Below are 12,159 nucleotides of genomic sequence, written 5' to 3' on the forward strand. Positions count from 1 at the left end.
AACAGAAATTCCTCAGATTATCCATCACTAATGACTAATTGCAGATGCAGCTACTTCTATTCAATCTGATAATATGAGCAGTTTTTCATTGGTTCTTGAGAGTATCTTTAGAATCAGGCACATTAAGCTCTGCTTTATTACACCACTGCTGCTACTGCCTGATCATCATCAAACCACACACCCTGAACTATCAAGGGACAGAAGCGGAGTGAAAAGTGAAGTTTCCTTTGAGCTGGTAAGATGGTTTAACATACTCCTGTGTTACATATGCCAGTAGATAATGATAGGATACATCTACTAAGATAAAATATAAGATGTAAAAGAAAATAATTGGTTTGTGTTAATGCGGAATTGTACATTGTTTCTTGTACTATGAGTCTAGAATGACCGAGCTACCAGAAGGGTCTTTGCACTTCTGCTCTGTTGGACTGCTGAGCACAAAATCACACTTTATCACATTGATTCAGACTTAGATTGTGCTGAAAAGAGGCACCATCTTGATTGAAAAATAATAATAGGCTCTCTTCTCTGAGTGAAAAAGATGAATGTAAATGAATTCAGCCAGAATAGCCTTCCGCAGTGTTCAGGATTATGCAGTCAACAATATATTATTTCCATGTATGCACATATATGTATGTATATACATGCATGTGTATATATGAATATACACACTCATGTGTGATCAGCATCACTTCATTATGGTAGCCCTCCTAAGTAGGAATTTCTCTCAGCTGATGGGATGCAAGTCTGTGAAAGCCAACAGCTCATCGCTGTTCCTGTGCACCGAGTTATGGGAAAATGGCTCTCCAAAGGTCGAGGCAGAAAAAGATTTGATATTTGAGGCTGGGCAGGGAAATCCTTCTACTTTCTTATTCTCTATCAGTTCACACAGTCACAGGCTGATAGTGTGAATGAGCTACGTGTGCTTTACATGTTTCTGTTGGACATGTTCAGAGATCTAGCTATTCTGTGGGTAGTTCATGTATCAACGCTTTTTCTTAAAGGGTTTCTTACAGGATTTTTCTCTCTGTCACTTTTATGCTTTTCTCCCTGTCTCTGTCATGTCAAAAATAACCTTCTTGCCCACATCTCCACAGTCCTTGGCAGCTTCACCTTTTCCTCTTGTAAACTTTCACTTCCACATCAAGAAATCAACTCCATGTTATTAGCCTCCAGCTCCAATTAGTTCATCAGCTCTACATTAATTTCTACTGTGCTATTGCTTACACGCTGGTGCCTATAATTCTCTCTTGAGCTACCTCAGCCTCATTTTTTGAGTCTCTCCTGACAGCTCTGCTCCACTGAGTTGCTTAAACCAGAGAACAGTGAGACCGTGCTGTCATCATCTTGTGTTAATCCCCCTATCTATCAGTACTTTTATTTTACCCTATACATTCTGAAAAGCAAAACTATCTTTTTGTTTTGTGTTGCACCGGATCTCAAATGTGAGAGTGAGCCTAAACTCTGATATATGGATTTCTGTTAATGCAAACAGATTTGGCAATAACAGCTGAACAACTCTTCTTCTATTGACCATATGCATCCACTTTGCTACTTAACTGATAAAAATCTTCATACTGACCAACAGAAGAAGAAATCATAACTGAAACAGACGTTTTCTTCTGGACCTTGGCAGAACAGCTTCTCTGTGGTCAGGCTGGGCTGTCATCAGCTTTTGGGTGATGCAGCAATTCATTTTCCACAGCTGAGTAATTTGAAGCAGGTGGGAAGCACAGCAGATTTAAACAATGAGAAAAGGCACTGGAGTATATCTAGGATTCTAGGAAAAGATACAGTTGCCTCTTACAAGACGAATCTCATTGTGATGTTCAGCAGACAGAGCTCAGCCTCATATGTCTCTGTAGTCAGCAGTTCTACCAGTTGCTATTATGTGTACCATTCTTTCCTTTCTGCACTAGAGGGAAGTGCTTGGCAATTACTGAGAAGAGATATCACCTGTTTGTGAACCAGTTGGTTGGACATACATCAGGTTTACCTCTGCAAGGTGGAGTATTGCAGGTGTTCAGAGGAAAGATTGTTGTGACCACTTCAGGACATAGAGCTGTAACTAAGAAGTCCTGTGTCAATCCTTTGACTTCCACCTGAGCAAAGGACTTTTATTTTTTAGATACCTAACCAAGTTTTATAGGCTGGGTGTTGGAATATATGCTTAGGTAAGAGGTTTGGGTAAGAAATGTAGTTCTCCTCTGTCCAACTTCTGCCTTTCATTTCTGACTGTATCTACCTTCAGCTCATAACAACTGGACTCTCACCATCTTTCTCTAGTAGATTTTCAGAAGTGCCTTTTCTCCTATCTGAAGTGCTCTTTCTGTACAGATAATTCTAGATGGTGTAAAATTGCTTCTTAGCCTTTTATCTGGTTGAGTCTAAGAGATGTCTCAGTTGTTTATCTCAGATGAAAGATATGAAAGATTAAATCATTCTTACAGCTCTTTTCAGAGCTATTTTAATCTTTTCAGTAACATCTTATTCAAAGTGTGGATCTCAAGGGAAGAGCTAATAATGGCATTACAAACGCTACAAGTAATTGCAATAGCACTTCTTTTAATTGATGAACATCCAAGATCTGTGCTGGTTCTTGTAATTGTGTCAGTGTACTGCAGGTCCTAGTTCAGCTGGTTATCTGCTACTTCCCCAAAATCATTTTCTTTGAATCAAACATTCATAATATGTAACACAGATCAGCTTTTAAACAATACTGTATTTATTTCCAGGTGAGAAAGGGTAACAGTAGATGTTTGTTACGCTTCAGATATTGAAGAACTGAGCAAAGGGAATATTTGAGGGGTGAAGGGGAAGGATTATTAACAAACTGGTTAAGTTTACCTGGAAATAGGTAATAACCTGGTGTAGTCATTTTGATGCTCTTTGTGTGCTTGGGCAAGTATTTATAAGAATATGCAGAGTTCTATTTGTGCGTGTACTTACGCATTTCTATTTCATATTTAGTCAGCCTCACTGTACTTATCACAGGGATCATATGCAACTATGATCAGAATGATAAGCAGGAGGAGATGTCGTGCCTCCCACCTCCCCCAGCTGAACTTAGCACTGGTGCTTCCTCTATGTAACACCCACTTTGAAGGTCTGTAGCAAAACAGGATGTCTACCAAAAAGCCATAAATGAAGACTTGGTGAATTGGAAGCCGAAAAGATTTCTTTTCCTTTGATTAATTTTTGAAACATTCTAATTATTTTCCTATTTAATTCAAAAAACCTATGCTGTAAGCAAGTCTAATGATAGGAGAGTTTGCTATAGAAGTGCTACTACTTAGTTGTGTGAAATCTGGGACTGGAAGGATGCTTCTGGTCATAGAGTCCAGCTCCTGCTTCTGCAGTTATCAGGTCATATAATATTTTCAATTAAACAACCCTGCTGATTGAAACATCACAGTCATTGCTAAGCATAGACTTTTTCTCAGTCTCATTCAAGACCACTTCAGACCTCTTGCTGGTTAGAAACCATGCTTGATCTGTAGCCTGCTTATATTCACTTGGCTTTTTGCCAGTGCTGTACTCAGAGTTTCCTCTATCCTGTTGTGCATCTCTCTCTTTCCTCCAGCTGCTTCTGAAAGTTCACAGAAGTGGCATTCCCTCCTCCCCCCTGTGATAAGCCAGCCGTGCCCTTTCAAGACAGGACATTCTCACAGCCTCCTCTTACCCCAGAGCTCATGTTGGCTATTCTTTCAATTTCTGCTTTTTAGAGTTCTCTTTTGCAGCAAGGAAATACTTATTGGAAGGAAATACAGATGCCAAGGCTCTCTTGCTGCAGGTGGGCAGCTTGGTTATTTGCCTGGAATGGTGGCTTCTTGTGTATGCATGTGTTTGAATGTGTGAGAGAGAAAATTATGACAGGTCTTGGTTTTATCAGACATGAAGTTGAATAATTTATTATATATATATATGTATGTATCCTTGTGCTAGAACAGCCTTTTCTATCCCAACTTTTACTTTTGTGACACCAAAAGCTCAAAGAAGCTAGTGAAGAAACAGGGAAGGTTTCCATCAGGAAAATGGCAGAAAATCAGTGAGTACCTCAAGTGAAGAAAGATCTGTCATTAAAGGCAGTCAATGGTTGTGGTGTAGATGCTTTCAGCAGTAGCTACTGTTCGTGAGAGGGGAAAAAAGCATTTGAAGCCTTGAAGGTGAAACAATTACATCTGCTCCAAGAGACACATGAGCTGCAATATTTGGAGACTGAGAAGGTTCCTAGAGAGGAGCTTCAGTGCTTTCTCTGTTCAGGAAGAGCAGTCAGGTGCTGGCACAGACTGCCCAGGGAAGTGGAGCTACCAATTCTGCAGGTGTTTAAGGAACGAGCAGATATAGTGCTTTAGTGGGCAATTATTGGTGGCAGGTGGATGGTTGGACTAGGTGATCTTAGAGGTCTTTTCCACGCTGCTTCTGTAAGCATCTGTTTTTAGTTTCCATCAGAAACAGCGCACAGGGAAACATGAATGTGTCTGCCAGCTTATGTTGGGCCTGGCAGGAACATAGAGCTGAAGCTGCTGGTGCAACTACTGAAAAAATGCTTCTAACAATTGTTCTGATTTAGATACTGTCTGGAATGGGTCGAAATGTGCAGCAGATGGGCCTTCACCTGTGTGTTACTGCTGTGCTGCTCCTTTGTGAAGGACGAGGGAGAGGTAAGGGAAGATTCTGAATAGGTCTGCTGTGGGAGGTGTGTATATGTGCTCTCATTTTTATACACAGACTCTAAGGAATGGTATATAAGTTCTGGTGATTGCCCTTTTCTGGTTCCTGAGCAGCAGTACAGCTGGCTGGCAGTGCCAGACATGGGGATCCACTCACATAGCAGGCAAGCTGAACAGCAGAAAGCACAGCCACTGTGCAGAGTCCCTGCTGGAGGGTCTTACACTTATCACACACAGGGAAGTGCGGTACCAGAGAGGAAAAGTACTGTAAGGAAGGTATCACTAAAGGAAGGGCTACTAAGTATGTTTTATATCTCATTAGGTGATAACATGAATGCAGCTCTTGTCTGCTTCTTCTGCAGATTTCCCTGGCAGTCTGAGCTGCCTGAATAACTATGTGACTACTGTGAGCTGCACGTGGGCACCAGAGGAGCCTGTGGGTGATGGACCTTTCCACCTGCACTTCACAAAGTAAGAGCTGTAAGCTGAGAGCTGCCTGTGGCTCTCCTGGCCCTGGCACGGGAAGGGCAGCACAGAGAGGCAGAGATAGGTCATGGCTGTGGGGGCTTTGCTTGCTTTGGACATTGCCAGTTCAGTCACACAGCTGCTTTCTTCTCAAGAGCTCTGCAAGAGGTTCATCAGAGCTCTTGCATATGCAGCTGAGTGGTCTCCTCCAGACTCAGGGTGGTCTTTTGGTCCAGTATTATCTGCTAGTAAGGGCCCCTCAGTGCAGAAAGCCCTCTCATTGTAGTCTTGGCTCTCTGTCATTGGGGATATTCTGGGTAACTCCCATATACAGCCTGACCCAAATATATATATATTTTTAAATGTTAAATATATTAAGGAAAAAAAAAAAAGTTGAACGTCTAGTAAATTACAAGCTTTAGTAGCAGGTTTATTATGTGAATAATTGCACATCTAAGACAAGAAATCTGGTGAACAATCTGTGGTGTGATAGGATAATAAGCATTGTGATAGGATAATTTGAGATAAGCCTGTTTATGTAATAAAGTTGTCTTGACTACCAGTAGTTTATAAACTGTGACATAAGGGTAAGCTGCTCTGATGTTTGATGCCTCACATTAAATCAAAAATAGCATAACTCTGAATGGTGATGCATTTTAAAGCTGTAAAATAATAAGTCATGTGACTTAAGAGAAACCTTCATCCCTTCCTTGCTTTTTTAGCCTCTGGACAAAGGGCCAAAATGCCAGCTGCCAGCTGACTGCTGGAGACAGCGTGCAGGATCAGTACCGCTGCACAATACACTTAGCAAGACAGATCTTGGAAACAGATGGTTACAGAGTCTCTCTCCAAGGCAACTTCTATGGAAGTAATCACACATACGTTACCTTTCCAGAGTACAGTCCCCGCCAGCACAGTAAGTACAAACAGGGGCAGCTGTGGGCCAAGGTTGTGCATGGAATCTTTGGGAAGGATCTGATATACCTCAGAATAAAAGGTGTCTCAGAGCAGGTGGAAGTAATGGGAAAAAGCCAGACTGTATGGTGCTGCAGAGTACACAGTCTGGGCTTTTGCAGTAGGGATGCAGTCCAGGTCTGTCTCCATTTTGACTTTTTCTGGACTTCAAACAGCGTTTGCTCATGAATACGTTTTAATTGCATTTCTAGTCTGCATCTTGTTTTATTGTGCTATGGATAATGTACCACTGGATTGTTTCTATGGTTGTTTGGTGTTTTGCCGCAAAGAAATGAAGTCACAAGGAATCTAAGTTATGGATCTAATTCCCGATCCCACAGCACAGTACTTCAGACAGATGCTACAGTACTTGAAATCTCAGAGCCTCCTTGTCCCAGTGCCACACTGGAAGAGAGTGTGACATCTTGAGTGGCTCTTTGCTTGCAGGAGTATCCCCAAGAGATGAGATAGCATCCCTTTATGCTAGTTTCCTACCTGTTCTGACTTACTACAAAAGCCAGTTCAGTCTACTGCTGCACTTAGTATCAATAGGAGCAGCTTGGTCTTCTGAGACTTTGGTCTGCCTAGGAACAGGCATCTCCTTCTGTGGTGGTTCACTCCCAAATGCTGTGGAAAACCTACCTCTCTATTTGCAGTAAAACTTGATCCACCTTTGAACATCCAGAGCAACATTACTGCCAGCAAGTGTTGGATATGGTGGACTGTGCCTTCCTACCTCGATGAAATCCTCCAGTACCAGTTGCAGTACAAGGAGTACAGCACATCATGGGAGGTAACCGGATGGGACACGCGTTGATACAGTATTGCTCTTCCTGGTGCAACATCCTTGCCACTCAGTCAGGGCCTTCTGGCAGCTGATTGCTTTAAGATAGCCTTTCTGGTTTGCCATAATAAAAGGGTTTTATATAAAACATTGACAGTGGAGATCAATAAATGTTCTTAATCCTGCATTCAGACATCAGATGATACCATGGAGGCCTTCCTGCATCCAAGAACAGATGGTTCAGGGGAAAGGTAGTTATTTAAATACCCTCCCTTTGTCTTGTTAATAGAAACTTTTGTAATAACTTGCAGGCTGCGCTGAACAAGACACCACCCAGTTCACTACCACAAATAGAGATTGAAGGCACAGAATTTCGCAGTGGCATCCCATACATTGCACGGGTTCGCTGCAAAGTTTCTGAAATTGAGGATTCGTACCACAGTCAGTGGAGTGACTGGAGCCAGACAACGGTATTTCAAAGAGAAGGTACAAAGAATGTTGGTTTTGCCTTAATTTCATGGGTTGCTGTTGTTGTTGGGTTGTTTTTGCTTTAATTCCCGTTTTAGGTTCATTTGTGCTGACTGTATATTTGGGGATCTATCTTAAAATCCAGGCTTTCTATTTTTATTTATGTATTTATTGTTTTTTTTGTGCTGGTTCTTTTCATAGGTGTATCAGAACTGTCTGAAAAACTCTTTGATACCAAAACATTGCAGTTCTTGATCATTCCTCTGACTTTTGGCTCCCTACTCTATTTATTTTGGAACTTAAAGCTTTCTTCAAGGTATGTTATGATACTTCATTAAGTTCTCCTTGATCTTCATAGTCTGAAGAGGGTATATTAAGTGTGCTTATATCTGTTTTTGCTTTCTACTTTTGCTGCACAATCAGATTCTAATATGTTCAAAAGCTCTTGACAGTCTCAGGACATGATGTGATCCTTGGCTAATGAGAATTAATGACCCCCTCCTTTATCATTAAGGAGACCAAAACACCTTCTTGGCATACAAGCTCAGCTAACAGTCAAGGCTGAGGGTCTCTTGGACTTAAAAAGATTTATACCCATGGATATTTTGAGTCGTTTCATGTAGATAAATCAAAAGTGTAAGTGTACAGCAGTCCCTGAAGGACAGTTAAAGTGGTACAGAGGTTAAGCTTTTCATGATGTACCTAAGAGTAGTCAGTATGTAAAATATCAATATAGGCAAACTACAGAAATTAGTGTATGTAAAACCTTGGTTCAGCCACTCTTCTTTCTTTTATGCTGGTAACACAAAAGCCTTTTCTACCTTGATGTGCATCTGTTATGTTCCACATGCATGTTATTCTCAGAGAGACAGAATACATTGTGTCCATATGATAAAATATTTGTGTAAGATAGGCTCTAATAAATGGATGATGATATATAGCAGAACTTCTTTACTTAAATGTGGTGAAACTAACATATTACAATACTGCTTGAAGAGAAAGTTTAGATCAAACAGTGCTAAAAAAAATAAAAATAAAAAAAAATGCATAAATAGCTCAGGGTATATAATGAGTAATAAATTAGTACTGATTTTGCAACATACAGAGTTCCTTAGAAACCTCTGAGAAGACTGGGCTAGAAAAATTTGATGCATGTGCAAGAGGGAAACAATCGTATATTCACAGCATGTCAGGAAACACGTAAAATGTGCTCTACCTCAGCCTTTCCAGCAGAATTGTTGGGTTTTCATCTCGTCAGTGTGCAGTACCATCAAGACAATGCAGAATGATTTGATTTTAGTGTGTTGTTTTCTCACCTCAGGGCAAAAGTCCTCTCCTGCCTTAATATTCCCACACCAGCTGCTTTCTTTCAGCCACTCTATAATTTGCATCATGGGAATTTTAAGGTAAGATGTTTCATTTATTTCTTACATTCTTCAGTTTAAGGGAGGGTTGGTTTTTTATAGTTTTTTTTCTAGGACTGATCTTTCTACCTCCTGAGCAGCGCTACCAACACATGGCTTCGGTCTTCCTGGGTAGTTCATGGTTTCTCAGTTTCCTGTCTCCAAATACTAACTGCACCACCAGAGCTGCTGTCTCGCTTCTGTTTCTGTAGAAATTTTCTCCAGTAACTCAGTTCCTCATCCATCTGCCATCTGTGCTTTTTCCATATCCACAGTATCTTTCCACGTATTACCAATAACTGATGTTTTCAGTCTCTCCCTTGTTGAGACAGACAACACTGGTATCCAAGTGCAGCATTCAAAGGCTGTTCTGATTTATTAAACCAAGTTTCTCTCTCATAAGGAACCAAGAATTTTATCTGTTAGTTTGAAACAGAGAGATCAAGGAAGCAGCAGTCTTTCCCAAGCAGGCAGCTTCTCCCTTGTAGCAAATTAACGTTGCTGCCTTCTTCCAGTAGGTTCCCCCTCCCACCTTTCCTAATGTGTAAGGTATGTTTGAATGGTCTTCCTGTTGACCACTGATGTTCCCTCTGTATTGAGAGCCTTTCTGAAAACAAGCACTAAATCTGAGAGGGAAAGAGGAAAAAAAGAAAAGACAGGGCAGATCTGTTTAGTGAAAGTGGCAAAAGTCAAGAAGCATCAGTAGTGCATTTACCATCTCTCATCTTCCATCTTCTGATACACATACTGAATCTGGAAGATGCATGCTGTCTTGCAAAGCCAAAGGAATACAAACAGCCTGTAGGAGGTGAGATCTTGAAAATTTATTATGAAATCTTCCCTCAGGAAACTTAAATACTATTGATACTCTATAACTTACATTTTGCCTATTAGATTTGCACTAAACCTCTTGATTTTTTTACCAAAGCCATACAGAGAGAACAGTTAGTTTGAAAATTCCACCTCTGAGCAAATTGTCCTGAACTTACTGATCCTTTCACTAGGACTGGGTTGGACCTAACGAGGCTTGTAGCCCACTCAGAAGAGAAGAGGCAAGCAACTCAAACAAAGTGACTGCAGATGAAGTTTCTGAGCTAAACATCCAAGAACTGATTTCCCAGATTTCCTTGAAACCTATGGAAAGCACAAATTTGGCTGCTGCAGAAGAGATATTTGCCTCTGTCTCTGGTCCAAGCCAGCAGTATGTCCCCAGCAAGTGTGTAAGAGAAGAGACAGAAGTCAGGCCAGCAGTACCGATAACCCAAATCCATGCTAATGATACCGTTGGCCTGAAAGTCTCTGAAAAAATTAAAGCCAACCTTGAGAGCTCTAGCATGGGAAGGAATTATCCCTCCCACCTACAGCCTGGAAAGAGTGACTGCCTTGTACTTCAGGAATCTTTGGAGATGGCAAGTGTGTCATTCAGCAGTAGTGACTATTGCACCTTGTGTGATAGTGATACCACTGAAGGTTTGATTCCCGCTGAGCTATTGAAGCTGTCTGATGGTAGTGGTCTGCTCAAATGTCAGAATGACCTTCCCTGAGGAATGTTGTCTACACAGATCTCTGTGGTGCCCTCTCATCTCCCAGTATTGTCTTCAAAAACGGCTTAAATGGTGACCATGCAGACAATTACCATCATATAATTAGATCCCTTTTTAGACCAAGATTTTGGTCTGGCTTTATGCAGTGTTTCCAGTTTCAAACAGAATGAGAAGGATGCTTCCTAAAACTGTCAAATCGGCTGTATCTTAAATCTCTCATATGTACACAGCCCTTGCATATGAACGCATCTGCATGGGAAGTGAACCAGTTTCATGAAGTCTTGTTTGCTTTAGGAAGGTATTCCAAACTGGTATTCCTAGCAAAAGTGTAATGGAAACTATTCTATCCAGATACAAACATAAGGAGCAGTAGGTCAGGCCACGGAAGGGAGAACATAGAACTTAAGATAGAGAAGCAAATGCAAATAGAGAGATTGAATGTGGTGGGAAATGACAGAAAATGAAAAGCCAAGGAAGATGCTGCCTTTGTCCATCAGGCACAAACAGGAGGACTATGGGAAATGAGTATGGAGATGACGATGGGATCATGGTTAAAGGGCTGAAATGATATTGCATCATCAGATGAAACACTTAACAATTTTGGCAGTTTCTGCTTTGATGCAGCTACTTAAAAACAAAACAGACTGCAACAGCAACAAAAGGGGAAGTTCAGAGAGGAAACCAATTTGCTGTTCTTTCACCTTTTTCATTTTATTATTTTTTTAGTCGTGTTTGAGACTTTTATTAGGTTCAAGTTGAGTTTTTTCACAGCTTCTCCCAGAATCTCTGAACTGTTTCAAGTCCAGTTTTTCCAGGAAAGTGTGGTATACATCGTGCCAGTGTAAAACAGAGAATTTTCATTTAGTAAGGAGATGTAACGTGGGCTCTGGTCAAGTTTTTCATTTTCTGGGACTACTGAGAATGTGTTACATCTATCACCCACACCAGAATGAAGCCACCAGTTTTTTTTCCTTTCTTCCCTGACTGTTGAGTTTTGGCAGATTAAACAGTGTGAGAAGGTATTTGGGTGATGTTTGTATGCCACAAAGGAACTGAAAATATTCTATGATAAAGGATATGTTTTAGTTTGTAGTTGTTTGTTTTTCTCTTACCTGCTAGGATGAATAAAGTAAAAGATCTAACACTGTGATTATTTAGAAGTAAATAAAGAAATGAATTCAAAAGCTGTTTTTTGGAAGTTGGTATTTGAGAGCTTTGGAAACAGCTTTAAGTCCAAAAATAAAAACAACCCCACAGTTATGAAAATATTGACTATACAAATCATTAGTAAAAGTTGACTTGAAAACATCATAGAAAAAGGAAAGAACTAAATGCCATCCTTACTTAACACACCAAACTACTGAGCCAGTGCTGCAGCTACTGCTACCAAAAGAAAAAGAGATAAGAAGTATCCTTAGTAAAGATATATTTTACAGCTATTAAAGCCAAGAGGGACTTGCATGGTGAGCTATCCTATGGTGCCTAGCATGTGGCCATGAGTATGGTTCTGCTGGCTGTCCACCCAACATATCTCTAGTTCACAGTGTCACCTCTGCTTCATTCGTGTTCAATGATGAGTGTCAGAAACTGTATCTCCATCAGACATTTTCCTGTGTAGTTATCTGCATACTCATTTCAGGAAAGAGAGATGAGAGAGGTCAGATTGTACATTACTCAACAGTATAGGTATCTAAAAGAGCAGCAAGTGAGATTAAGATGTGACCTGTCATGTACTCAGGATGAATTCTCTTCACAGTATGATTTCTGATGCATTAAACAACAATGAAACTGTAGAACACTGGAGTCTGATAGGCTGAAACATGAAAAAATGTTGAAGCTGCAGGGCATAAGATCATTGATCTGCAAAC

At 40.6% G+C, this 12,159-nt stretch overlaps 1 protein-coding gene across 1 annotated transcript; it reads left to right on the forward strand.

The window, feature by feature from the left end:
* Positions 1 to 4,546: 4,546 nt before the first annotated feature.
* On the forward strand, positions 4,547 to 11,537 carry LOC107320544 (interleukin-9 receptor-like). The gene is made up of 8 exons (XM_015876487.3): positions 4,547 to 4,664; positions 5,036 to 5,144; positions 5,861 to 6,054; positions 6,749 to 6,885; positions 7,188 to 7,362; positions 7,546 to 7,660; positions 8,666 to 8,750; positions 9,752 to 11,537. The coding sequence occupies exons 1-8, from the start codon at positions 4,586 to 4,588 to the stop codon at positions 10,289 to 10,291; spliced, it is 1,434 nt and encodes a 477-aa protein (XP_015731973.2). The 5' UTR covers positions 4,547 to 4,585; the 3' UTR covers positions 10,292 to 11,537.
* The last annotated feature ends 622 nt before the right edge of the window (positions 11,538 to 12,159 follow it).

Source organism: Coturnix japonica, chromosome 13 (genome assembly GCF_054131305.1).
Source record: "Coturnix japonica strain WE chromosome 13, WE-NBRP24, whole genome shotgun sequence".
In the NCBI taxonomy this organism is placed as follows: domain Eukaryota; kingdom Metazoa; phylum Chordata; class Aves; order Galliformes; family Phasianidae; genus Coturnix; species Coturnix japonica.

Excerpts from the sequence above, each read along its gene's own strand:
- LOC107320544 (XM_015876487.3), top strand. The coding sequence starts at position 4,586 with ATGGGTCGAAATGTGCAGCAGATGGGCCTTCACCTGTGTGTTACTGCT. Across the intron at positions 4,665-5,035 it reads TTGTGAAGGACGAGGGAGAG|ATTTCCCTGGCAGTCTGAGC; the intron begins GTAAGGGAAGAT and ends CTTCTTCTGCAG. Across the intron at positions 5,145-5,860 it reads TTCCACCTGCACTTCACAAA|CCTCTGGACAAAGGGCCAAA; the intron begins GTAAGAGCTGTA and ends TTGCTTTTTTAG.